Source organism: Molothrus aeneus, chromosome 25 (assembly GCF_037042795.1).
Source record: "Molothrus aeneus isolate 106 chromosome 25, BPBGC_Maene_1.0, whole genome shotgun sequence".
Taxonomy (NCBI): Eukaryota; Metazoa; Chordata; class Aves; order Passeriformes; family Icteridae; genus Molothrus; species Molothrus aeneus.
This window is the reverse complement of record NC_089670.1, coordinates 1,786,903-1,814,148: the sequence shown is the minus strand read 5'-3', so window position 1 is coordinate 1,814,148 and position 27,246 is coordinate 1,786,903. Positions and strand designations below refer to the sequence as shown.

The following is a 27,246-nucleotide window of genomic DNA, read 5'->3' as shown; positions in this document are numbered from 1 at the left end:
TGTGCTCTGTAGCAGTCCCAGTTCACCTTTTTCCAGGTCCCCTGAGGTGTGCTGGTCATGCCCTCATCCTGCTGTGCTGCTCTGGCCTCTTTCAGTGATGTCCCTGCTTCCATGCCTGTCACAACACTTACTCCATACTCCATCTTCTGCTTTTTTTGGGTACAATAAGGGTTTTCTGGGCCCAGGCTTGTAGCAGCCCTTGAGTGGATGGCATCAGCTCCTGCTCTGCCTTGAGCCGATGTGAAAAGCTGATGCCAAATGAGCAGTGTAAGCTGGAGCTGCCCAAAGTCTTCTTCCTCAGCCACACAGCCCTTCCTAGGAAAGCAGCTCCCCTCTTCTGGGTGTTCCCCTGTGCCTGCAGCCTTCTGGAGAGCAAAACACTCTGTGAGGCTTGGATTCACCTGGGTTCAGGCATCTAAACTGTAATGTCAGGTGTGAGCTGGGCATGTAAATGCCTCTGCTGTGAATCATTGCTAAAACTAATCAAGCTGAATTCTATCCTTTCTATAGAATGCATGTTGCTGTTTATGTATTCCATAAGACTCAGTGGATCTCTGTATGCTCTCTGGATTTGTATTTCTCTTTTTTATCTCACATTCTTTTCTCTTTCCAGGGTGACTGTTGGATCTGTATGGAGCTCATGTCTACCTCGTTTGATAAGTTTTACAAATATGTATATAGTGTATTAGATGATGTTATTCCAGAAGAAATCTTAGGCAAAATCACTTTAGCTGTGAGTATTTTGTTAAGCCTTTTTGTTGAAGATAATTGAAAAGTTCAGATCCTTGTTTAGATCCCCCTCCATGTGAAAAGCTGGTTGGTCTGTGGAGCAGAATTGCTGCTGCTGTTTGCACCACACTGGGAATGGTTCTTCAGGGTGCTCATGACTTTTCCCCAGTATGTTACATGTTGTAAACAGAGCTCCTGGGATCAGTAATCAGTTCATAAACAGACCCCAGGACCATCTTCCTGCTCTGTCTGAATGTGAGCAGCAGCAGCAGCAGCAGCAGCAGCACAGGCACCAGCCCAGACCAGAGAAGCTTTGGCAGTCCTGTGCAAAGGCTCCCAAAAGCATTGGAGAACCTGGCTGATGTTTTCTGATATAACCTGGAAGTTCTGGTCTAATGAAAAGTCAGGTAATTGAAAAAATTGTGACGTGTTGAAAAAAATAAAGCATAGGGCTTGAAATAAGTTATTGCTGAGGATAATTAACATCAGAGATTGTTCTGGCTCCACCTCTGGCTCCCCTCTCCCAGAGAGGGATCTTTGCAGGTCACAGGGGATGTGTGTTCACTTAAGTCCATACTCTCCCTTATATCACCTTCTGTTTGTAGAAAAGGTTCAGAGAAAAATGTTTTATTACATGGCATATTACAGCATTGATATCTCAATGTATTAAATGCTTTTTACCCCTGTTCTTGGAGTGCCAAAAATGTAATAATCACAGGATTCTTACGGCATCTGCTTATTTTCCATCTCTTTTTCTTTCCTAGACTGTGAAAGCACTAAACCACTTAAAAGAAAACTTGAAAATCATTCACAGAGGTGAGTTCTTCATGTCTTTTCTTAACTTCATATCTTTTCTTCTTGTCTGTTAAAATAATTGCAAGAATTGTTAGTGGCCTTTGGTTCACTCCAAGTGTAAGCGCAGCACCTCTACCACCGTGAGTCTGAGTGCAGGTTTTGAACAAGTGTCCCAGTGCCTGTCCTGTTGCCCCTTGATGTGCTTTTTCCATGTAAGTGTGATTTCAGGGTGGCTGGGCATCTGCTGCTGCCTTTGGGCACGTGGCACCTCCAGGGCTGGCTCCATCCCCTCGTGCTCCCATGCAGGATCCAGCACCAAGGGTGACGGCGACGGCGCGGCCCTGCCGCCCTCCATCCCCTGCAGCTGCTCTGCTTGAAATCGAAACCTCCAGCCATGACTTACTGCTTTAAATTTCTTCCCCCTGCAGACATCAAACCTTCCAATATTCTTCTGGACAGAAATGGGAATATTAAACTCTGTGACTTTGGCATTAGCGGACAGCTCGTGGACTCCATTGCCAAAACGCGGGATGCAGGGTGCCGGCCGTACATGGCGGTGAGTGGGACAGGCTCTGGGGGATCCCATCCTGGAGGAGTGACAGAGATGAGAGATCTCCGGAGCTAGGTCATGGAACTTATGGTTTATTGCAAAGGGCCAAGTGCAGGGCCCTGCTGGGAGCTGCCAGCCACAGCTCGGACAAGGAAAGAGAGGTAAAGAGGAAGAAGGCAAGAGCGTGGTAGAGGGGATGAGAGAGCAGCGTTCCCGTTACAATACTATAAATCTTCTGTGCTGAATATTCTAATTCTCACTCACCAATCTAGTACAAGATACAAATCCTATGGCATTTACATACAGCCTATAAGAATCATTACATTACCATACTGTGTTATCCTAAAAAGCCCTAAAAAGGGTCCTCTTTGGACCCCTTATGCTAAGCCAAAAAACTACTCTTTGGAAACCCTAAAAACTAATCTTTGCAGTAGTTTTAAACCCTAAAAACTCCTCCTTGGGCCCCTTCTGCCAAGCTGTAGGGTCTGCTCTGACCCTCGGACCTGCCTGCAAGCAGAGGGTGTTGTTCCATCAAAAGGGGATCACCTTCAGCAGCCACACCATTGTTTTCCAGTTGTTCAGTAACTGAGGGATCTCAAAGCTTGCTTTCATTTCAATCTCGCTTATAGTTTCCATATTCTCCAAATCTTTTGCCAGGCAATCATATTGATAAGGCTTTCCTGTTTCATCTTCCCCAGCACACCCTCCCTGTGGGATGAACAGCCCTTTTCTGGATGAAACTGAGCTCTGGATCGAGCTCTGCTGTGGCAGTGTCATCCAGGCTGTGGCAAAGTGCCCCAGTTCCTGGGTTTTTGCTGGGTTCCTCTGCTGCTGCCAGGGCTGTGCTGCTGCAGTGGAGAGGAGCTCTGTGCCTTCCAGCAGCTCCAAAACACCATTGCCCAGGGGAGCAGGGCTGTCAGAGTGTGAGTTTGTCTTGGTCTGCAAGAAATCCATTTGCTCTGGTGAGATTATGTCACAGGAGTTATTGCAGAGCAGAATTACAGTGATTTTTGTAAACCACTTTAGTTCCAAAGGGTGCCAGAACTTCATTCCAGGAGAATGTGATTCTGGAGAGCAGCAGTAGCAGAGCAGCTGTGTGGAAATTGCTGGGGCTGAGCTGTGGCTCCTGGGAGTCTGTCCTGCCCTCTCCCTCCCAGAGAGAAAAGCTGTAGTGGTGATTTTGGAAGCTGTCTGAGGGTTTTAAACACTTCAGTGCTTCAGGGTGCTTTGAAAATGCATCTCTGTTCTCACATGAGCCAAGGGTACATTGTGCAGGGAGCTGTGCCTGCTGCTGTTCATATAACTTTAATTTTAGTGCCTGTCTTTAATTTTTGTTACATATTTATGGCTCTGTATGCTGAAAAACACTGGTTTTGGAACTCTTTTTATCTACCACCAAGTAGAAAAAAGGAAAATATCTCTCTTCCAAGGCATGTGTCCCACCTGGCCCAGGCCATGGCTCTCAGATGGCTTTTCTCTGACTGTGGTGTCCAAGGCAAAACCTGTCTGCCCTGACTCTGATCTTTCTTTGAGCCATGGGTGGGTGGCCAGTTCTGCTCAGGCTGTTGGTGTAGTTATGCCATGGCAGTTCCTGAGATGACTGTAATGACACTTAATGAGATGCCTGAGGTGTCTGTAAAGAGCTGCAGTGCTCCCTTTCCCCTGGGATGTGCTGGGTGAGTGCTTCCATAGCCCTTTGGTTTTCCTTTCTCCTGTCTGTCTGTCTGTGTGCACTCAGATTTGTGCAGCTCCAGACTTGGGTGGACTTTTAAGTGAGCAGAAGTGTTGCAGTTCAGTTTGTGTTTTCCAGAGCCTTGGCAGGGCACAGGTTTTGTGGGGCAGCCAGCAGCTGGCAAGTGATGTGGGAGATGATTGGCCTCTTCCCTGCTGCTCTGCAGCCTCAGTGACTCCTTTCCAAGTACATGAGCATTTCCACGTACCAGGGAGCCTGGGAAATGGGGAGGTGTCCCCAGTGGGCAGGCACATCTGCCAGATATTTCTCCAAGCCAGCACAGGCTGAAGGGATGCTGTGATCAAATTGGATGTACCTGGGAAGGAGTCATGCTGCCACACTCCTTTCAAAAGGAAAATAGCATTTTTTTTAGTGTAAAATAGGCCAATAGTAGGAGCTGTGTTCAGCCAGGGAGGCTCTCCTTAGGGCTGCTGGATGTGTCTCACTTTGCAAGGCTCACCAACCCTGTGGCACTCACCCCTGAAGGAGCCTGGTCCCCAGGGAGCTGTTGGTAGCAATGGCCCTGGATGTCAGCCCCAGTCTGGCTGTGAGTGCTCTGAGGAGGCAGCAGGAGCCATGTCCAGCTGCCAAGCAAGTGCTCTGGGCTTGAACCAAAATTGTTGGAGCTGTCACAGCGAGCGGCGCCTCAGCCTTGGAGCTGGGAGGTTGTTTTGCTTTTGGCTTTCAGTTCCCCTGCAATTGTTACAGTGGGAAAAGGCCTCTGAGTGTGGGTACCTCATGTTCTCTGGAGGGAAGAAAGGCAGGACTGAGTTCCCAGGCAGTCTCTGGCCCCTGGAGCAGCCTGAGCTGCTCTGAGCCCTCCTCAGCCCTGCCCTGTGCTGCTGCCAGCTCTGGGGGTTTGCTCCAGGTGAGGTTCCACAGCCCTCACCCAGCAGTGGGTGCTCCTGGCCAGCCCTGCATCCTCCCTGAGTGCTGCTCCCTGTGCTCCCTGCCTTGCCCCTGGCTGTGGGGGTGCTGCTGGGAGTGAGCTCTGTGTGACATTTCTGCTTTTTGCCTTCTGAGTGCCCCAGTGAACCCAGGGCCCGTGTCAGAGAGGAAGGGTGAGACTGGAAGGGCTTGGTTTAGGCAGGGGTGGAGGGGCAGACCCAGCCATTGTGAGGATGGATGTCCTGCCCTGCTCCTTCCAGAGCTCCACAGGAGTGGAGTGTGATAGTGTCACCTCCATCCTTGGTCACTCAGGTGCTTTTCCCAGGTCAGCTTGGAGCCTCTGGCTGCAAACTGTGGCTTCTCACTTCTCCCTGGTGAAGGTGGACAGTTGGTGCTGGCCCTGCTGTCAGGGCCAGCTGGATGTCTTGTGTTCAGGTGGTTCAGGCAGAGATCAGGCCAGGTGTGGCTGTTTGTACAGCTGGGGTTTGGAAGAGAGGGGGGATCTGTGGTGCCCACTGCTCATTTTTCAGTCAAGATGCTGGTGCTCAGGTGGACACTGAACTGGAGAAGCCCCATGGCAGCCTGTACCCTTCTCTGATGCCTCCATCCCCTGTCTCCTCACCCTCTCAGCACATCCAGAGATGCATCTCCCCCTCAGCCATTTCCTTTCCTGCTTGCTCTTGGCATCAGGAGGACACCTGGCCTCAGCCAGGCTTTGTCTGCAGCCCTCACTCCAGGTCCCCAGAGTGTGACATGGTGACTCTTCCTTCCTTGGTGTTAATTGCTCCCCTGTGATCCACATGGAAAATTATCAGCGTTCTTCCTGCTCTGTATTTAGATGGGATTTATTTTGGTCCATCCTGCTTTCCCTTTAACTGTGCCACCTCCTGTTGCTCACAGGAGCAGGGTGCCCCTCTTGGGTACCTGAGACAACCAGCTATTTCTCACCAGTGCCACCCATCCCACCAGTCCCTCTGGGCAGTTGGGCTGCTCCCATGCAGTCCCCTCCTTCATCTGCAGCCTGGCAGCTTGCTCTGCTGTGGCACATCCCCGTGGGTCAGCATCCCCAGCCAGGCCAGCATCCCCAGCATTTGAGCTGGTCCATCCCTGGTGGCAGCTCCAGACATCATGGTGTGTCCCCAGGTAGGGTTCAGGGCTGGGCCACCTCCTGCTGCACTTCTCAGCTGTGTCTGCCATGAAATTGTATTAAAATGTAGCTTTTAAAGCAACCAGGGCTTTCAGAGTATTTCCTGTACCCCATAATTTAGGATTTATTGCTATGCAGGTATCTTTAGTATTGTTGTAGTCAAAACTGAATGAGAGCCTGTTTCTTTTGACATGTTAATTATTATATTTTTAACTAAAGAAGGCAGACTGAGGTTTCTCATAAAGATGACATGCAAGCCATAAAGATGTTTTTGCTGGCTCAGCTCTCTGGATAACCTGCTCTTAGGTGTGAATCACCCATGTCTGGCTAAATCCTTCTTTCTATGAAAGACATTTTGCATGTCTTAAAGCCTTGTGGCATCATAGTTGCCTTCAAGGGATGACTAAAACCTTGTTCAGAGGAGCTTTTCTTGAAGCACATTATAATAGTGTGCTTAGTACCTATATTGTATATATATATACTAAGCACACTATTATAATGTTTATAATAAATGTATAATTTATATAATAAATTATAAAAATTATATTTATATAAATATTAATAAAATAGTTATAATAGTTTATAATAGTTTCTTAGTAGCTGGTTGGGGAGAAGAGTTTTGGTAGATGCTGCTAAGCCTCACTCCCCAGGGTGGGGGTGAGATGTTGATTCCAGTTCTTATCATCCCTTGGGTGTCAAAACAGAGAAAGTGAGACTTGGTGCTAAAGACATCCCAAAGTTGAATAAAACTAAATGAATAAGACAGTCACAATTATTCAACATGGTTTTGCAAAAGGGAAAAAAACCCAAAGCATTGGACTGTGCTAAGTTGCCATTTCTGATCACCTCTGCACGACACCTCCATAAAATCAGTGTTTTAAGTGATTCCTTGAGATGTTTCTCTGCTGGGGTTGGATGGCTGCCCTGGCCACAGGTTTTGCTAGGAGCTGTGCCAGGCTCAGGGCTCTCTCTAGCTTTGCAGATGCTCCTCCTTGCTCCCTGCATGGCCCAGAGCCTGACAGTCCCTGTTGCCGTTTCAGCCGGAGCGGATAGATCCCAGCGCCTCGCGGCAAGGCTACGACGTGCGCTCCGACGTCTGGAGCTTGGGCATCACCCTGGTGAGTGGGCACTGCTCTGGGCCATGGGCAGCACTGCTCTGGGCCATGGGCAGCACTGCTCTGGGCCATGGGCAGCACAGCCCAGCTCCTTCCTGGGCTCTGCTCCTCCCTGCCTCAGGAACAGCCTGGGGGCTTCCCATGTCCATGGTTCTCCCGAGCCCCCGCGGCTGTGTGTGCATGTGAGCAGGGAGGAGGTGTGCTGAGTTTGCAGGGTCCCCAGGATGAGGAGGAAATGAGTGAATCTGACTCATGTTCTTAGAAGGCTAATGATATTATTACATTATATTACATTACATTACATTACATCATACCATACCTATCATATCCATCATATCATCTCATATCTATCATATATTATATAAAAGAATACTATGCTAAACTATACTAAAGAATAAAGATACAGACAATAAAGAATAAAGAATCATATCTATCATCTCATATCTATCATATATTATATAAAAGAATACTATGCTAAACTATACTAAAGAATAAAGATACAGACAATAAAGAATAAAGAATCATATCTATCATATCATATCTATCATATCTATCATATCATATCTATCATATATTATATAAAAGAATACTATGCTAAACTATACTAAAGAATAAAGATACAGACAATAAAGAATAAAGAATCATATCTATCATATCTATCATATCATATCTATCATATATTATATAAAAGAATACTATGCTAAACTATACTAAAGAATAAAGATGCAGACAAAAGGCTTAACAAGAATGATAATGAAAACTCGTGGCTTCTCAGAGCCTCGACACAGCTGGGCCATGATTGGCCATTAAGTTAAAACAATTCACATGAAACCAATCATACAATGACCAGCTGGTAAACAATCTCCAGACCACATTCCAAAGCAGCAAACACAGGAGAAGCAAATCAGATAATTATTATTTACATTTTGCTCTGAGGCTTCTCAGCTTCCCAGGAGAAGAAATCCTGGCGAAGGGATTTTTCAGAAAATGTGGCAGTGACAGAGGTGTTGGATTGTAAATGAATTTTGTGTTCAGAATCTGAGGTGAGGGAGCTGTGCGTGGTGGTGCAGAGCAGAGCACCCAGCCTGTGTGAATAAGCCTCTGGCTGCTGCTGTGCTTTGGCTGCACAGAGACTTTGGTTAATTCTGGATTCTGGGGTTGTGATTCCTCACTGGCTCAACCACATCTCTCCTAGCTGCACACATTCAGAAGCCCTCAGTAAAAAGCCCTTTCTTCAGGTTGTGAAGCAGAAGAGAAAGCAGAAGCAATTAAGTATGAACCAGTAGCTTCTGTTCTCACCACTGATGTTTAAAAAAAACTCATTTTCATTATCCTGGAGTTGGATTCAGGGATCCTTGTGGGTCCTCTCTAACCTGAGATACGATGTGATTGTCTCATTCTCATTACCCATTTTCTCTAGTGCTTGTTAGGGTGCTTGGGGAGGGACTGGAGGATTTTACTCTCCTACACTGGTTTGATTTATAGTCAGTGGAGGAGCAGACATGGCACAGAAGCCTGGTCAGGGTAAATCAGAGCATGCCCCTCACACAGGCAGCAGAACTTACTGCTGGCTAAAACCTTCCTTCTATTTAGAACCATACAGGGAATAGGATGAAAAATTTCATCTCAGTCTTCCTTCTGGGGTGGTTCAGGTTTGCTGCAGACGTTTTTTCCCCCTGAGCTTCCCTGATGTAAAGCTGCCTGGTGCTGTTGCTGTCTCCCTGCAGTACGAGCTGGCCACGGGGCGATTCCCCTACCCCAAGTGGAACAGTGTGTTTGACCAGTTGACACAAGTAGTGAAAGGAGACCCACCACAGCTGAGTAACTCAGAGGAAAGGGAGTTTTCCCCAAGCTTCATCAACTTCGTCAACTTGTGGTGAGTGTGTGCTGCTGCAAGCGCTGGGGCTTGGCTCCTTTTCTTGGTTGGTATTTGGCAAGGGTCGTGTGTCCAGCTCTTCCCTGGCTTCTTTTCACATTCCTGAACCAGCATAAGGGGGAGGACCTCTCACATTTTAGTGGTTTGGGTTTGTGTGGGTTGGGACTGAAGGACAGACCCTGGAAACTGCTCTTCAGGAAAGGAATTAGGAGAAAAGCTCTGAGAGGCTGTGCTAGAGAGAGGAGACATGGTAAGGAGGGAAGTTTCCATGGCAGGCAGTTTGTGTCAGACACAGCCCCTGCCTGCACATGGGGGTTACTCCTGTGGTCACTCACAGTGCCAGGATGGGTTTTTCAGAAAGCCAAAGGTGGTGTGTCCCCCTCTGACAGCATTATGTCCTGTAAAAAGTTGTATTTGGTGTCTGTAACATTTTCCCTGATCCCACGTTCTCCTAATTATCTCTGTGCTTTCTTTAGCCTTACAAAGGACGAGTCCAAAAGGCCAAAGTACAAAGAGCTTCTGGTGAGTCCTCAGTGCTGCATCTTTTCAATGCCTCCAACACACAGCTCACACAGGGCTGGGCTCAGGCAGAAGTGAGATCTGGAGCAGAGCCCTGGAGCTGGGCAACAGCAGGGCCTGTCCTTTAGGGGTGCCAAAGGAGAGAGAGCAGCAATGCTTTTGGCTTGGATCAGTCACACGGGGCAACTTCAAGGAGCTCTGGGCACCTGGAGGGCACCTCTTGGAGGCTCTGGTTCCACAGGCAGCCCTGGGGTTTCACATGCCCTGATGTGAAAGGGATTTGCCTGATGGCCAGAACCTCCCTGATGTTCTGTCCCAGCTGCTCTGACCTGGCTCTGGCCAGTGCTGCCTGCTGGGCAGAGCAGAGGCTGGGGGCTCAGGAGAGCAGAGCTCGGGTTTGGCCTCTGCAAGGCACTCCCTGTCACTCCTGTCACTGTCCCCACTGCTGATGGAACCTCTCCTGAAGGGATTTCAGGAAATGCCAGTGCTGCAGAGGAGCTGCTGATCCTGCACCCTCACTGCCTCCTCCCTGGCAGCTCCTGAGCTCTGGAGTCCTGTCCTGCCTCAGTAACCTCCCATGTTAAAGACATGGATCTGCCAGGCTGTGTCCTGGTGTCCTCCAGCCACCAAAGCATGTTCTTGCACCAGACAAATTCCCCTGCTCAGTTTTTATCTGAGGGCCACGTGCCAGGAGGGTGACCATAACTTTGTTTTGTTTTTTTATCTGCTTCCAGAAACATCCCTTCATCCTGATGTATGAGGAACGCACAGTGGATGTTGCATGCTATGTTTGTAAAATCCTGGATCAAATGCCAGCAACTCCCAGCTCTCCAATGTACGTGGATTGATACTGCTGCTACATCAAACTCTAGAAAAAGGGCTGAGAGAAAACAAGCTGTAAAGAATTTTCATCACATATTGCAGTGTTTTTAATGCTCGCCCAGACACCATGTGCAATAATATTGGTGTTATTTCCATCCTGTCTGTATACTGTTGTCACATATAAAGTGCATCCCTGTAATACCTGATCACACAGTGTTAGTGTTGGTCACAGAGAGACCTCATCTTGCTCTTTTGTGGACATATTCATGAAATGTGGAAATAAGTACATATATTTGTTGACTGTGATTGGATAGCACCTAAAATTCATTTCTAGACTCAAAACTTGGAGACTCCTCAGCAGCTACTGGAAAGATTTTTCTCTCAAACTCTTCCGATTGTTGTTTCAAGTAATAATAAAAAGCAAACAAACACAAGTTAGGCGTTGTCTGTCTGAACATTAAGAGACTTTGCCTGGAGGGAGAAGAACTTGCTTAACCAACGAGATGCTTTGCCTTCTGGAGCTGGAAAGGCAAAGGAGAATTTTATTCTTCACAAAGTGCAATAGATTTACTGCTATGAAATTCTGTTGCTTTACAGTCGCAGTGTAATTTCTGGGGACAGTGTGCTGAGCTGAACTTCCTGTTAAAGAGAGATCATGTTAAATATAGTGAATATGTCTTTACCAAAAATATGTTGCGTTGAAAGAGGCTAACATTAAACTATTGAGATGGGACATAATGTATTCTTCCTCCTTTTACCAAGCCAGCCACTCTTCACTCTTAACTAGGTGTCCTGTAAATTGTTAAGATAAGACCTTTGACCTGAAGAATTATTAAACTACTTGATTGAATTTAACCTGCTTGTTGACCTGGTTTATAGTGCACAGTGCTCACCACCCACTGGCTTTGCTTTGCCTTCACCCAGAGCCATCCACAGAGGCTGCAGCTGCTTGAGTGGGCCACCAGCTGATGGCTGTGAGTCCTGGCCAGTGTTTCTCGTGTCCCTGCTGTCCCCAGCCCTGCTGCTTGCACCTGTGGCACAGCCCAGCCCTCCCAGCCCATGTCCTGAGCTCCTGAGTCCCACTCCAGACCTGAGCTCTTCCTCCTTGCTGCTGCAGGCAGGATGGAGGGGTGGCCCTGTGCCCACCACACCCTGCTGAGCTTGCTGGGGACGCTTCACCACCACCACCACCACCTGGAGGCTGAACCTCCTCTGGACCTCCACAGCTCCTCTGCTGCACCCTGAGTAAATCTCTGAGATTGCGGGGTGCAGAAGAGATGAGGTGGAGGTGAAGGAGCATCCAGCTCCTCTCAGCTGGCCCAGCAAGGCCAGGCAAGCTGTTGTCTTTTGGTCCATTGCCAGGCAAGCTGTTGTCTTCTGGTCCACTCCTATGTGAAACAGCACATCAGGCTTTTCTATTTGTTTAATTGACATATTTTTCAAAGATTAATTTTTCCCAAAACCTTTTTTTTTTCCCAAATACTGCAGTTTTCAGGTGTTTAGTAGCACACCAGGGATCAAATGGAAGCTGCAGGGTCTCTGCTTTCCATTCTGAGCTGCTTTAGGTGCTTGGTAGGACTTCATCAATGTTAGAGCAGCCTCCCATCAGAGCTCAGCAGCAAGCCTGGACACAGAGGGAATGAAAACACCGTGGTGCTGGCAGGATCCCCAAGGAAGGGCTCCCCACATCCAACCAAAGCCACCATGCACAAAGCAGCCCGAGGCTGAGTGAAGACCAAGCAGCACATCCCAGCTGAGAAGGAGAGCTGAGGCCCTGGACACAGCTGCTGTCTGTCTGTCTGCCACGGAGGTGACACGTCCTGGGGCTCCTGCTGGCACTGTGGGCTCCCTTGGTGCTGCCCTTCCTGGATTGTTCCTCTTGGGCTGCTCCTCGGGCAAGGCAGAGCTTTCTGCAGTCCCTGCTCCTTCCTGACAGCTCTGGAGCCTCCTGCACAAAGATCAGTCAGACCATGCCTGTCTAAAGCTGCCATTGTGTCCCCACCCCAGAGCCTTTCTCAGGCAAATCCCCCTGGAGCTGTGATTCCTCTCTCCAGCCTTCAGCCCCTGGAGTGGGACTGCAGGTGCTCCAGGTCCCAGGGCTGCAGAGACCCAGACCCAGCAAGGGCAGCCACAGGTGGGGCTTCACCCTCCCTTTGGTGTCCGACTCCTCCTGGCAGCAGGGAACCCCAAATCCTCTCAGAGGGGCAGCACTGAGATGGAACCTCGCAAAACACACAGGACTGCCTTGCTCTGCCCTGTTGGGATGGCTGGGTCTGTGCTCTGGTGCTGTCCCATCTCCAGCCCAGAACCAACTTGATGGGAATGGAAATGCAAAGCTTTGAGCTGCCAGTGACAGGAGGGAGGTGCTGCTGTACAGGACAGGTTTAGCCTATTCAACACAGATTATTATAAATTATTAAGGGTGCACCATTTATTGCAATGTATCTATTAAAGAAAAAAAAAAAGAAAAAAAGGTGTATAGTGTTCAGAAGCTGTGAAAATAGTGTAAGAACTGTACATTGTGAATTCTGGTTATTATTTTTTTTCTTGTACCATAGAAAAAAATGTATAAAAATATCAAAAAGCTGATGTGCAGGGATGTTGCCTTATTGTCTGTAAAATGAAGCTCAGGAACATAACTGCTTCAAAGAGCTTCCGAAGATTTTATCCGGTCTCCTGGTTCAACTTCCTCCTCTATTTAAGCTATTCTACATGGATCAGAGTGTTTATGTAATAGTTCTATCCTTTTGCCTGCAGGTCAGTTGTAATAAAACTAAGATGCGACTGTGACCTCGTTATTTTCATTTTGTAAGGTCAGACGTGAAGGGGAAGGTTCCCTAAGAGCTGTGGAGCTCCTGCCTTCCAGGTGGAAGAGGAAAGCAACCTTCAAATCTTCTTGTGCCAAATGAAGGAGGTGAAGGGAGCTCTGGATGTGTTTTGTCTCTCTGGAATTCTGCTGGGCCCTCTGTGTTTGGGCACCTCTCAGGCCAGCAGTGTTTGCAGCACAGGCAGGTGGCTCAGGACACCTTGTCCCTGTCAGGAGGGCAGGGAGCTGTGCCCACCCTGCAGGGAAGGGGCAGCTGGAGCTCCCAGCTCTGATGGTTGCAAGGTCTGCAGAACCCAGATGGACTCAGAGTCCTGGGTGAGTCCTGGTGCTAGGAGGTTTCTTCTGCCTGGAAGCTGTGGAGGGTTTGGAATCTGCCCAGTCAGAGCTGGACCCCAGCAGCCCCTCTGGGAAGGAAGAGGAGCTGGCCAGGAGTGCCTGTCCTGCTCCTCTGGGCTGGATGGGACAGGCCCAGCCCGGAGAGGGAGAGCAGAGCACCCTGCAGGGACCCCTGCCCATGGCAGACCTCAGGATCAGCAACAGTTGTGTGGGAATGTTCCTCACTCAGGGTCACCAAATGTGGAATTTGCAGGCAACCCCAACAAGGGAAGAGATGAGAATCTTGACTCCATGTTTCAGAAGGCTGATTAATTATTTTATGATATATATTATATTAAAAGAAAATTATATATTAAAACTATACTAAAAGAATAGAAGAAAGGATTTCATCAGAAAGCTAGCAAGGAATAGAATGATAATAAAATCCTGTGACTGACCAGAGAGTCTGAGCCAGCTGACTGTGATTGGCCATTAATTTAAAACAACCACATGAGACCAATCCCAGATGCACCTGTTGCATTCCACAGCAGCAGATAACCATTGTTTGCATTTTGTTTCTGAGGCCTCTCAGCTTCTCAGGAGAAAAAGTCCTAAGGAAAGGACTGACACAAATCACTCCATCTTTCCCTGGGCCCCTTACCTCGCTTTGAGCCCAGGGAAAGATGGAGTGAGTGCTCTGAGGAGCAAGGAAAGGAAAATGCTGTATTTTGCCTTTATGTTTACGGCTGTGCAAGTGCTTGGAGAGCGAGATGAAGCACAAACTCCCTCTCCTGGAGACACGCGGCACTTTCTGCTGGAAACAGAACAACAGGGCAGTCTGGGCTGTTCCTGGGGACATCTGCCAGAAAATCTTTGTCTTGGCATAAATCCATGCCTCCCATCAGGAGATGTGGCGTGGCCAAGCAGGAAACTCCTGCTCAAATTGAGCAGAAGAGCTGTGTGCATCACTCGGGCCATGAGAGGCGCCGGGGACAGTCGGGTGCGTTTGGGAGCCGAGCACGGGATCCAAGCCAACGTCACATTTCATTCTTCCTAAGGAAAGGAAAGAGTTTTCCGGAAACAGCAGCTTTTTAGATTTAGCATCTCTTTCCATCCCTGGAGTCGACTTTGGAAAAACAATCACAGGGAAAAAATAGGTGTGATCTGAGAGCCACTGCCAGGACTGTGCTCACAAACAGCCCAGGCAAGCACCTGAGGGGGAATAAGAGCAGGGAGGACTCAGGGTACCCAACGCAGCCCAGCTGGGAGGGGCTGTGGGTGGCACAGCTGGTCCCTGCCTCCCTCCAGAGCCATTCCCTCCCTTGGACAGGACTGTCACCAGCACTGGGACACATCTCTGTGCCGTGCCCCAGGGCCCGGCTCCGTGCAGGGTCACAGCACTGCCCTCTCCATTGCCCAGCCCCTGCTGGCAGCTGCCCTCAGGTGACCACGGTGGGGGTGACCTGGGGAGGGCACGGAGGAACCACCTGGGGTGGCAGGAGGAGGGTGACCAGAGTGACCCCTCACGCTGTGTGTGGCACCCAGCCCCGTGTGCCCGGCCCGAGGGGCTGTCTTGGCACCCTGGGGAACACAGACCCTGAGCATCTCCCTGCTTGCAGAGCTCCCGAGGGAGGGAGCAGCATCCCGAGCAGGTGAATGGTGATGGGGAGTCATCTCCAATACTTCTCTCTCTCTGTCTTTTTTTTTTCCTTTGGTTTTTTTTTTTTGTCTTGAAAAAAATCATACTAAGGGGATAAAAAGATGGTAATAATAAACCATGGAGTGTTCAAGTCCGGGCAGCACCTCAGGCTGTCCTGTGAGGGTGGAAAACAACATTTAACTGATAAAGACTGGGCAGGTTCTACCTGCAGGTTAATCCCAGGTCACCCACCTGAGCAGGACACTTTGGAGCACCTGAAGGAAAAATCCTGGTGCTGTGGTGGGTCCTGGAATTGTCTCTGCCAATGACTCTCAGCCTTTTCCTGCTCCCAGGTCAGCTCCTCTGGGGAGTTTTGGAGCCTCCTCCTGTGCCTCCCACCCACCCAGGAATTCCTTGGCCCAAATACTGCTCCTGTACTGGAAATAAATCAACTTTTAATATTTTACAATTACTTTAAAAGTTCTCTGCACAGTATTTTACAGATCAGCACAGACTTTACACAGATTTGCTGAGGCTACACAAATGTACAAAAACCACCCCAAAGAGCCCTGGAACTCTCTCATTTCCAGAAAGCATCAGAGGCCAGAACCTTCACCAGGATTGGGAGTCCCTGGAGTTTGGGCTTGGTTTTCTGGATGGGATGGGAATTCTCTTCTCCAGGGCTGCTGGAGGGCCAGCTGAACCCAGAGGGATTTGTGTCCTGGCATGGATCCATGGCACGGAATTGGCCAGGGATGCCAATGAGCAGTGTTTGACAGGACAAGGTGCTGGTTCAAAGCCCTGAACAAGAACAACCCCCTGCCAAATTCCAGCCCCACTGCAGAGAACACATCTCAGACCTGCCTGGGGAGGCAAAGGCAGAGAGAAAACCCTTTGGGGACCTCAGTGCTCAGGCCTGGGCCCAGGCTAAGCCATCCCCAGCAATGGAGCAGAAGGTGGCCAGCAGCCAGCAGAGCTGGGAGCAGAGCCAGGGCACAGGAGGAGTCCAGCAGACACACCTGACCCCTCTCCTCGGAGCCCCCAGGAGCTCTGGCCCCTTCCCTGGCAGACTGAACCCCAGGTGATGCTGCTGCTGTGCCACCAGGCGTGGGGACAGCGCCAGGAGCTCACCAGCTCCTGCTTCCTGCAGGATCCCCCTGCACTGAGCCCACTGCGGCTGAGCCCTGCAGCCCCCAGCAGTGCCAGAGCTCCCTTGCAGACACATCCAGGGAGCACAACACTGGGATCAGCTCCTTGGGGCCTGCAGCAGCCCTTGTGCTGCCAGCACTGCTACAATCCCCAAAAACCACCCAGAAACAGCCCGAGGCTTTTCCACTCTTATTTCACAGAATCACAGAATTTCTAGGTTGGAAGAGATCTTCAAGATCATCGAGTCCAACCCATGTTCTAACACCTCAACTAGATCATGGCACCAAGTGCCACATCCAGTCTTTTTTTAAACACATCGAGAGATGGTGACTCCACCACCTCCCTGCGTAGATGATTCCAGTATTTGACCACTCTTTCTGTGAAAAACTTCCTCCTTAATTCCAGCCTGTATCTCCCTTGGCACAGCTTGAGACTGTGTCCTCTTGTTCTGTCTGTTGTTGCCCGGAGAAAGAGACCAAGCCCCAGCTCACCACAGTCTCCCTTCAGGACGCTGAAGAGAGTGATCAGGTCACCTCTGAGTCTCCTTTTCTCCAGGCTGAACAACCCCAGCTCCCTCAGTCGTTCTTCATAGGGCTTGTGTTCCAAGCCCTCAGCAGCCTCGTAGCTCTCCTTTGGACACGCTCAGGCATCTCAATGTCCCTCCTAAACTGAGGGGCCCAGAAGCCTTAAAAACAGAAAATCTAAAAATAAAACTAAGGTAAAAAATAAAATTAAAAAAATAAAATAAAAACTTTAAAAAAATAGAAAAATTTAAAAAATAAAATAAAAAATAAAATTAAAAAAATAAAATAAAAACCTTAAAAAATAGAAAAATTAAAAAAAATTAAAAAAATAAAATAAAGCTTTAAAAATAGGAAAATTAAAAATAAGAATTAAGTAAAAAATAAAATTAATAAAATAAAATAAAAAGCTTAAAAAATAGAAAAATTTAAAAAATTAAATAAAAAATAAAATTAAAAAATAAAATAAAGATTTAAAATATAAAAATTAAGAATAAAAATTAAGTAAAAATTAAAATTAAAAAATAAAATAAAGCTTTAAAAATAGAAAAATTGAAAATAAAAATTAAGTATAAAATAAAATTAATAAAATAAAATAAAAAGCTTAAAAAAAGAAAAATTTAAAAAATTAAATAAAAAAATAAATTAAAAAAATAAAGATTCAAAATAGAAAAATTAAAAATAAAAATTAAGTAAAAATTAAAATTAAAAAATAAAATAAATCTTTAAAAACAGAAAAATTAAAAATAAAAATTAAGTAAAAAAAAAATAAAATAAAAAGCTTAAAAAATAGAAAAATTTAAAAAATTAAATTAAAAAGAAAATTGAAAAAATAAAATAAAGCTTTAAAAATAGGAAAATTAAAAATAAAAATTAAGTAAAAAATAAAAAAAATAAAACAAAGCTTTAAAAATAGAAAAATTAAAAATAAAAATTAAGTAAAAATAAAATTAATAAAATAAAAAGCTTAAAAAATAGAAAACTTTAAAAAATTAAATAAAAAAAATTAAAAAATAAAATAAAAATTTAAAATAGAAAAATTAAAAATAAAAATGAAATAAAAAATAAAATGAAAAAATAAAAATAAAAAGCTTTAAAAATAGAAAAATTAGAAATAGAATTAAGTAAAAAAAATTTAAAAAATAAAATAAAAAGCTTAAAAAATAGAAAACTTTAAAAAATTAATAAAATATAAAATAAAAAATAAAATAAAAAGCTTTAAAAATACAAAAATTAAAAATAAAAATTTAATAAAAAAAAAAATTAATAAAATAAAATAAAAAGCTTTAAAAATAGAAAAATAAAAATATAAAATTTAATAAAAAAAATTTAAAAAAATAAAATTAAAAATTAATAAAAAACAAAAAAAAACCCGTAAAGTCCTGTAAAGTCCCATAAAAGTTCCATAAAAGGTAGCACCGTAGAGGGCGACTGTCGTAAAAGGTGCCGTAAAGCGCGACTGTCGTAAAAGGGGCCGTAAAGCGCGACTGTCGCAAACGCTGCCGTAAAGCGCGACTGTCGTAAAAGGGGTCGTAAAGCGCGACTGACGTAAAAGCTGCCGTAAAGCGCGACTGTCGCAAAAGGGGTCGTAAAGCGCGACTGTCGTAAAAGCTGCCGTAAAGCGCGACTGTCGCAAACGCTGCCGTAAAGTGCGACTGTCGTAAAAGGGGCCGTAAAGCGCGACTGTCGCAAAAGTTGCCGTAAAGCGCGACTGTCGCAAACGCTGCCGTAAAGTGCGACTGTCGTAAAAGGGGCCGTAAAGCGCGACTGTCGCAAAAGGGGTCGTAAAGCGCGACTGTCGCAAACGTTGCCGTAAAGCGCGACTGTCGTAAAAGGGGCCGTAAAGCGCGACTGTCGCAAAAGTTCCCGTAAAGCGCGACTGTCGCAAACGCTGCCGTAAAGTGCGACTGTCGTAAAAGCGGCCGTAAAGCGCGACTGTCGCAAAAGGGGTCGTAAAGCGCGACTGTCGCAAACGTTGCCGTAAAGCGCGACTGTCGTAAAAGGGGCCGTAAAGCGCGACTGTCGCAAACGCTGCCGTAAAGCGCGACTGTCGTAAAAGCGGCCGTAAAGTGCGACTGTCGTAAAAGGGTCAGTAAAGCGCCACTGCCGCAAAACTGTCGTAAAGCGCAAATGTCGTGAAAGGGGTCGTAAAGCGCGAATGTCGCAAAAGGTGTTGTAAAGCACTTTAGTAGTATCTCCCTCCGAGATTTGGCTGCCGTGGTGCTGGTCCTGGCTTGCTGGGCGCTGGTTGAGCTCTTTGCCGCAAGGGGGCGCCCGCAGCTGCTGCCGTGCCGAGCTCTGCTCCTGCCGCGACTCCGCCCCCTGCTGCCGCGAGTCTCCAACGGGACACGCCCCCCACCTGCCCATCGGACCCCACGGCTCCGGTACCGCAGTCTCGCTGATCCCTGCCGCCTCGGCCCCCGCCCTCGCGGTCCCGCCGCCCTTCCGGACCTCGCGGCCCCTCCCACCGCTCCCGCCATCCCCCCCTTTGCCATCCCGTCGGTCCCGGCTGTCCCGGCTACCGCGGCCCCGCCCCCTAATCCCGCCTCTCCGAGCCCGCCTACCGGCGCCACCGCGGCCCCGCCCCCTCCTGCCGCCGCGGGTCCCGCCGCTTCTGCCCCCCATTACCCGCGAGTGCGGTCGCTCCTGCCGCCCCCCACGTCCCCCTCGCCCCCTTTGCCGACACAGTGGGGCCGGTGCTGGCCCAAGTCCCGTCGCTGCTGCTGCGTCTTTGCCATTCCCTGCGGCTCCCGGATCTGCGGTGCCGAGCGCGCCTGGCGCGGCCGCGCTGCGCCCCCAGCGCCCCTGTGCGCGCTGCCGCGGGAGCCCGCCCCCCCCGCCCTGGCGTTCCAAGAGCACGCAGCGCACCCCGAGCTGCCCACGGGCCCCGCCGCAGGGCAAACGCCCACGGCAGACCCCGTCCCTGCCGGCGTTTGGGCGCAATCCCCCGGTCCCGGCACGGCACGGCTTGCGCTGGGACCGGGGCGCCCCAGCCCGCACAGCCCCCCCCGTGCCGGCGCCGCGGCGCCTACACCGGTGTCCGCAGCCTCTGCCGTGCCTGCGGCCGCTCCAGCGCAGCCTCTGCCGTGCCTGCGGCCGCTCCAGCCCCGCCTCCCGTCAGCGCCGCCCATGCCGCCCGCCCCCGCCCCCCCCGCTCCCGCAGCAGACTGCCGCCGCCTCCACGCCGCTCCTCCCGCCTCCCGCCACCCCGGGATCATCTCCCGCTGAAGAGGGGCCGCTCCGCCGCCGCTGCATGGCTGGCCGAGCCGCGCCTTCCGCACCGCGGCCCCCCGCTTCAGAGCTGCTGGATGGCGCGGCTCCGCCGCTGCATGGCTGGCCGAGCCGCGCCTTCCGCACCGCGGCCCCCCGCTTCAGAGCTGCTGGATGGCGCGGCTCCGCCGCCTCCTGCAACCACGGGCGTCCCGGCGTTCCGTTCCACAGCCGCAGCCCCGTTCCCGCGGCTCCGCCGCCTCCCGCACCCCCCCCCGGCCCGCCCGCCGGCATCAGGGCTGTCCCCACGTTGCCATAGTGACGCACCCCACACATGCGCAGTTGCTACAACCCCAGCACCAGCGATATCACTCCGCGCCGGCTCATCCAACCACAGCGCCGCTTCCGGGATCAGCCGCACGCATGCGCAGTTCCATCTCCACGGCCCCGCCGCCACCCGCCGCTGCTTTGGCCGCAGCTTTGGCACAGCCCGGTCCCGGTTCCGGTTCCGAGCCGCTGCGTGCCGCTGTCCGGCCACAGCCGGCATCCCTGTGCCCTGGCACGCCGCTTCCGCCGCCACCGGGTCTATACACGGCACCAGAGCAGGAGAAAACTGCAGCGCCTTGTATGTATCCTTCCGTACCTGGTCACTTCAGTGCATGGGTGGGGTGCAGGGACGTTGGGAAGCAGCTGGAATCTTCCTCACATGGAAAAACTCTGTCTCCTGAAGGGATCTCCTGATACCCCGAGGGAAGGAGCCCCTCTGGAGCCAGCCTGGGACACCTGGGGGTGCTCACCTGGAGAGGAGAAGCTCCAGGGAGAGCTCAGAGCCCCTGCCAGGGCCTGAAGGGGCTCCAGGAGAGCTGCAGAGGGACTGGGGACAAGGGAAGGAGGGACAGACACAGGGAATGGCTCCCACTGCCAGAGGGCAGGGCTGGATGGGATCTTGGGAATCAGGGATTGTTCCCTGGCAGGGTGGGCAGGCCCTGGCACAGGGTGCCCAGAGCGGCTGGGGCTGTGCCAGGGGGGCAGCGAGCAGGGCCAGGAGGGCCAGGGCTATTCCTCCAGCCCCAATCCCATCCCCAGCCCCAATCCCATCCCCAGCCCCAATCCCAGCCCCAATCCCAATCCCAGCCCCAATCCTAGCCCCAATCCCAGCCCCAGGACCAATCCCAGCCCCAATCCCAGCCCCAGGACCAATCCCAGCCCCAATCCCAATCCCAGCCCCAATCCCAGCCCCAGCCCCAATCCCAGCCCCAATTCCAGCCCCAATCCCAGCCCCAGGACCAATCCCAGCCCCAATCCCAGCCCCGGGGGATTTCCATACACTTGGAAGGGAACAGGTCACAAACCAAACACTTCTGATGCTGTGGCTCTATTTTCTACCCTGGCCTTCAGCCCAGTTCTATTTCTAGTCCAGCTCCAGCAAATATAGAAGATGAGGGAATCTGGGGCGAGGGAAAGCCAAGCTGGCAGTGTGGTGGCATTGAAGTTGCCTTTTTCATTTCTCTAAACTGAGTAATCTCCAATACTTCTCTCTCTCTGTCTTTTTTTTTTTTCTTTGTTTTTTTTTTTGTCTTGAAAAAAATCATACTAAGGGGATAAAAAGATGGTAATAATAAACCATGGAGTGTTCAAGTCCGGGCAGCACCTCAGGCTGTCCTGTGAGGGTGGAAAACACCATTTAATTGATAAAGACTGTGCAGGTTCTACCTGCAGGTTAATCCCAGGTCACCCACCTGAGCAGGACACTTTGGAGCACCTGAAGGAAAAATCCTGGTGCTGTGGTGGGTCCTGGAATTGTCTCTGCCAATGACTCTCAGCCTTTTCCTGCTCCCAGGTCAGCTCCTCTGGGGAGTTTTGGAGCCTCCTCCTGTGCCTCCCACCCACCCAGGAATTCCTTGGCCCAAATACTGGTCCTGCACTGGAAATAAATCAACTTTTAATATTTTACAATTACTTTAAAAGTTCTCTGCACAGTATTTTACAGATCAGCACAGACTTTACACAGATTTGCTGAGGCTACACAAATGTACAGAAACCACCCCAAAGAGCCCTGGAATTCTCTCATTTCCAGAAAGCATCAGAGGTCAGAACCTTCACCAGGATTGGGAGTCCCTGGAGTTTGGGCTTGGTTTTCTGGATGGGATGGGAATTCCATCAGTGGGAACGGGGCTGAGAACTGAGCAGGAATGGGGCTGAGAGCCCAGCAGGAACAGGGCTGAGAACTGAGCAGGAATGGGGCTGAGAGCCCAGGGGGAACAGGAACGGGGCTGAGAGCCCAGGGGGAACAGGAACGGGGCTGAGAGCCCAGGGGGAACAGGAACGGGGCTGAGAGCCCAGCAGGAATGGGAACGGGGCTGAGAGCCCAGGGGGAACAGGAACAGGGCTGAGAGCCCAGCAGGAATGGGAACGGGGCTGAGAGCCCAGGGGGAACAGGGCTGCTGGTGTCTGAGCAGGAGCCTCCATCCCAGCTGGGCTCAGAGCCCGGGGCTCCCATGGGTGGGTCAGGCTGCCCCGTGCCGGCAGCTCTGGCTGCAGCTCCCACCTGGTTACACTCTGCAGGATCTTCTGCTCGTCCTGGTCCAGGCACACGGCGAAGGAGGACTGGACCCCGATGATCTGGACCTTGTCCACTTTGATCTGGGACACGCTGATCTGCTGAGAGCAAAGGCTGGGGTGAGGGAGCTGCTGCCTCAGCGCCTTCCCTGGCCTGGGCAGGGCAGCTGGGGGCAGCAGCAAAGGGATGCCCCGAGAGCTGCTCCCTCCAGCCCTGCTCCCCTCCCATCCTCCCCAGATGTAAAAGCTCCAGGGTTGCAGTTACCTGATTGAAACTCTTCTTGGATTTGGAGTTCTGCCTCTTGACCACCTCGGTCATGGTTAGGTTGAGACATTCTGTCTTGGAGGCTGCAACAGAAGGAAGCTGCCATGGCCTGGGGCTCCGCTGGGACCCAAGAAGTCCCTGCACCTCCCAGAGCATCCCAGAACTGGAGCTCCAGCAGGATCCCAGAGCTGGGGGAATGCAGAGCAGTCCCAGCTTTCCTCCCCTCCTGCTGAATGTGCTCTGCAATTCCAGCTGCTTTCCAAACACAGCGGGACAGAACATTGAGCCCCCCTGGGCTGCAGACCGGAGGAAATCCATCGCCCATTGCCATGAGGAAAGACCTCCCCAATGGGCAACTCTCCCCCCGTGGCCTCTCCTGAGCCCACCCAGAAATAAATCAGAAGTTATGAGAAAGATTCTTCTTTTGAATGTGGATGAAAATATTTAGGTGTAATACAGAAGTCCACAGTTTTAATATCTTCAGTTAGACATCTATATTTTAATATATTTATGCTATAAGGCGATTTTATGAGTACCTAACTCTTGTTATTTCTTCTTGAAATAATTTAAGTGCCTTTAGGATTTTTGAATGCATTAGAAATGTTCTTAAAGCAAATATTTCAGTCTAGGTGTAGTTTAAACAATTGCAACTGTATTTCTGTTACTTTAACAAGCTGCTCAAGGTGGGCAGGGGCAGCTGCTCCGGGTGGGCTGCAGCAGCTCCTGGTGCCTGGGATGACAGTGACATCCCGTGGCCAAAGTGCGGAACGGGAGAACCACGGGGCCAGGGGGATCGGGTTCCTCTTGGAGTGATGGAGATTCACAGAGAGGAGTTGAGGGCGCCCCTGATGCCAGCCCTGAACGAGAGCAGGAACATCCAACTCAGCCTTCAGAGGGGGTGACAAACCCATTCCTGATGCTTTCCTCCCAGCACTGGCTCCAGGATGGGCAGGGGCAGGAGGGACAGTGGGGAGCTCCATTGGCACAGCAGCACACCCGGGGCGTCAGGAAGGGGAAAAGGGCTTGCTGAGCACAGCTGTGGGCCAAAAGGGCAAAACTGAGAAAAGGAGTCTTAAAAGCTGCAGAAAGCAAAGAATCCAGGGAGGAATTACAACACAAAACCACTCAGCAGAACTGAAAGTGGCTCTGGCTGAGCCGGTGCAGAGGGGTCAGAGCTCAGGGAAAACACAGAGCAGCAAAGGCCACAGTGCTCCCCCTGCTCCTGTTTGCTCAGGCAGGTTTCTGCCCACGTTACGTCAGCCTGAAACACTGGGCTGACACTTCCTAACTGTTCTTGTCCCTCTGGATAAGTTTTTGCAGCTGTGAAGCAGTGCCAGACAAGCCAAGGGCAAACGTCGGATTCAGCACTGGGGGTGTTTCATGGCTTGGGGCTAAGAGCTCTTTGCCCCAGCCTGGTTTTGGGGGAGCAGGGGGGTCACACTGCATAGGGGGGAATTTCATGGGCTCTGCTTTGAAGGACAAGCAGAGCTCCCACCAAAGCAGCTGGTTAAAGCCCCGAGGAACGCGTTCGGGTGCAGTGCTGGGGCTGGCCATGAGGTGTCTGTGTGAGCTGCACTTCAGCAGAGCATCCCGGGCTGGGTGCCCGAGGAACTGCAGCCAGATGTCCCTGCCGCTGCTTCTGCTCTCTGAACAGCACTAACGTTACAAATTTGTGACATAAAAGCACGAAAAACGACACCCGGAAGGCTCCAAGCACACACACACAAATCTGGCTTCGCCCAGGAAAACAAGGAGATGAAAAGAGGGATTTTATCAGTGACACTTCTGGACAGAGCACAGAGAGCAAGCATAACAAGGAGAGATAAAGAACTGCATTTGGCAGGTGCTGATGAGAGGAACGAAACGGGCTTGGAGGTGTTTTATTGTAAATCCATTCTAGAGATCAGAGCAGCACAAACAATCAGGCATTGCCATGCTTTCACTCCTGGAGGGAATACAAAACTGGGATGTTTCTCTCCCAGACCAGTGAAAAGCTGTCTGGATCCTTGCTCAGCCTGGTTCAGACACCTCCTGCAGCCCAGGCTTCCCTTCCCTTCCCTTCCCTTCCCTTCCCTTCCCTTCCCTTCCCTTCCCTTCCCTTCCCTTCCCTTCCCTTCCCTTCCCTTCCCTTCCCTTCCCTTCCCTTCCCTTCCCTTCCCTTCCCCCTTGAGAAGGCTGCAGGTTTTTGGGGTGTGTGGGAAGGCAGATATGGACACTGAGAAGATTTTCTGGTTTGCAGGACTGTGTGTGGTAAATCCTGTGGTGCCTGTGGGGTTCCATGAGGAGGGAAACTGCCTGAACCATGACCTGGGAGCTGGTGGGGAGATGCTGAGGATGTCTCAGTTTGTGTGGTGGGGGAAGCACTGCATGGTGAACTGAGACAGGCAGCTCACTTTTTAAAAAACTTGCTAAAGGCATGAAAAATGTTCATTTGACTCTCAGAACATTGTTTGTTTGGTTGTTTTGTATTACCTCTGCTTTTTCAGGCAGGAAGACTGAGGGGGAGCGGGGCATCACTGGGATCCTTCAGCTTGATGTTGAGAGAAGAGAAAATCCCAGACCCCCGAATTCCTTGGGACAGACTGTGTGGGAAGATCACCCACACATGAAAAACTGAGTGAGGGCCGACTCAGGGCAGTGGAGGGGAGGGGTCCCATCCCATTGGCACACCCTCTGCTTCCCCAAGGAGGCTGCTCCAGGTTGGCTGCAGGACCAGGGGCCAGGCAGAGCTGGGCTGAGTTCTCCATGCAGCAGAAAATCTGGGGCTGGTGTCCTTTGGAGCCTGGGAGGAGACTCAGGAGACCCTCAGATCCCTTTCCCTGCCAGCAGCTGCAGCCTGGTCTGGACTCAGCCTCCCCAGGTGCTCTGCTCCAAACCTTGGCACCTGGCAGGCATCCCTCCTGCCCTTCAGAGCTGCACCATTCCCTCTGCTCTCTGCCTTTTGCCTTTCACAGCAGCACGGGCAGGCTCTCCCCAGCAGGGCAGGGGAGTGCTCACTCCATGGTCATTCCTGAAATAATCCTAGGCTGAGGCTTGTCTGCTCATGCTCTGAGTGACCAGGACCTGGCTCAGCCCAGGCTGTTCATCACAGCACACCTGGCTGCAGGCTGTGGTTAGACATTAAAGATGTTCATAGGAACTGCTTATTTGCTCATCTACATCTTTTCAGGTGCACTTGAGCCATGTCTCAGGACCATTTCACCTTTAGCCCACCTGGGCAGTCCCTCCTTGCACACAGGTGGGCAAATACCTGGGAACCTTTTCTAATCCAAGGGAAGATGTGACAAATGTGGAAACAGACACTCAGGGCTGCTGTGGAGAAGGATCCAAGGTTCCCCAGGGTCCCAGCCTGCTGTGCCTGTGGGCAGGGGGAGGTTTGGCTGTGGCAGAGCTCTGTACCCAGCACCCTGCAGCCACCAGCCCAGTGCTGACAAAAACACCAAGGGGCCTGGGCAGGGGTCAGCTCTGCCTTTAGGGGGACACAAGGACTGGGGGCTGCAGGAACACAAAGAGCAAAGCCAGAGCCAACAGAAGAAAAAAGACAGGAGGCTCTGGCTGGTGTGTTCAGAAATCTTCCAGGAGAAAATGCTGCCATGAATGAAATTCATCTGGCCTTGAAGGTTGTCCCAGGGCATGGAGTTGGTACCAGGGGGTGGCAGCTGGGATGGCTGTGGTTGTCCCAGTGATGAAGTCAAACAGCAAAGACAGAGTGGCAAGACAAGGGTTTTAATAATGAAGGTGTTGCTGGTAACATAGGTAAGGAAATGTGCTTGCTTACAGGTTTGAAGCTGACAGCATCCCTTTAAATAAGGAAATACAATTGCTGAGAGGAGAAAGTTACCTGGAAAACTCTGTACAAGGCCACAGTGGAGCAGCTAACACTACTCTGCTTCAAGTGCTCTGAATATTCTCCACGGACTGGCTTCAAAAAAATCTCTCACTTAGAAAAAGAAATTCTTTAAAAAAAATGCAACCTGTGATTGTCTATGCTAGCAGTGCCCTGTGACATTTGTACAATAGAAAAATGGTGCTTTAAATAGTGACTTGAAAGCTACTGCCACGTGCTTTATACAGCATGCAACAAGGCCAGGGCCTGGGGACACTGCCCGGGCTGCAGAGCTGCCTCCCACAGCTCCAGCATCCCTGGGGGAGCCATGGCCAGGCTGGAGCTCCTCCCAGCAGCTTCATCTCCGTGTGCTGTCCTTCCAGTAACACAAATATTAAATACACTCAGTCTGTAAATAGTTTAACAATCTTTGTCAGCAACAATATTTACTTTGGCAAAACCAGAGTTGCGACGAACGGCCGCTGTCCGTCGCAAAGTCTGCAGCAAGTTCTTTGGTGGAAGCCAAGAAGTGAAGCAAAGGCTCCTTCTCACTAGAGCCTGAGGAAGAATATTGCACAGAGACTCCTAGGAGAAATGCTGGTGATTCCAAACGGGAGCATCACTGCGGGAGAGCTTCCTTCCCTGCGGGCTGGGAGAACGGGCTCCTCCCGGCTCGGTGATTCACAGCTGTTCTCCGGTAGCCTTGCTCTGGGCTGAGGGGGCAGTGACGCTGGGTAACCTCGGCGAGGAGGGGAACACTGC

General features: G+C 50.3%; 2 protein-coding genes and 2 long non-coding RNA genes across 6 annotated transcripts in view; all 4 read left to right on the top strand.

Moving 5' to 3' along the window:
* Positions 1–11,028, top strand: part of MAP2K4 (mitogen-activated protein kinase kinase 4) — a 63,681-nt gene extending 52,653 nt beyond the window's left edge. For both annotated transcript variants that reach the window (XM_066565570.1, XM_066565571.1), the window contains 7 exons: positions 614–733; positions 1,494–1,545; positions 1,953–2,080; positions 6,882–6,959; positions 8,684–8,832; positions 9,309–9,354; positions 10,086–11,028. In XM_066565570.1, coding sequence (XP_066421667.1) covers positions 614–733; positions 1,494–1,545; positions 1,953–2,080; positions 6,882–6,959; positions 8,684–8,832; positions 9,309–9,354; positions 10,086–10,199 — 687 coding nt within the window. In that variant the 3' untranslated portion in view covers positions 10,200–11,028. The remainder of the gene's footprint in view (positions 1–613; positions 734–1,493; positions 1,546–1,952; positions 2,081–6,881; positions 6,960–8,683; positions 8,833–9,308; positions 9,355–10,085) is intronic.
* A 7,754-nt stretch (positions 11,029–18,782) lies between these two features.
* Positions 18,783–20,153, top strand: LOC136566399 (uncharacterized). The gene is made up of 2 exons (XM_066565524.1): positions 18,783–18,799; positions 18,905–20,153. Exons 1-2 carry the CDS (start codon positions 18,783–18,785, stop codon positions 20,151–20,153), a joined length of 1,266 nt encoding a protein of 421 aa, XP_066421621.1.
* Positions 20,154–20,272: 119 nt separating this feature from the next.
* LOC136566578 (uncharacterized) lies at positions 20,273–23,182 on the top strand. 2 transcript variants are annotated; one of them, XR_010785047.1, is made up of 4 exons: positions 20,273–20,459; positions 21,815–21,923; positions 22,400–22,513; positions 22,632–23,182. It is a non-coding gene; the product is annotated as an uncharacterized lncRNA (long non-coding RNA). The 2 variants fall into 2 exon arrangements; XR_010785046.1 differs by having other exon boundaries at positions 22,400–23,182.
* Positions 23,183–24,911: 1,729 nt separating this feature from the next.
* Positions 24,912–26,911, top strand: LOC136566579 (uncharacterized). The gene is made up of 2 exons (XR_010785048.1): positions 24,912–25,896; positions 26,439–26,911. It is a non-coding gene; the product is annotated as an uncharacterized lncRNA (long non-coding RNA).
* Positions 26,912–27,246: the final 335 nt, after the last annotated feature.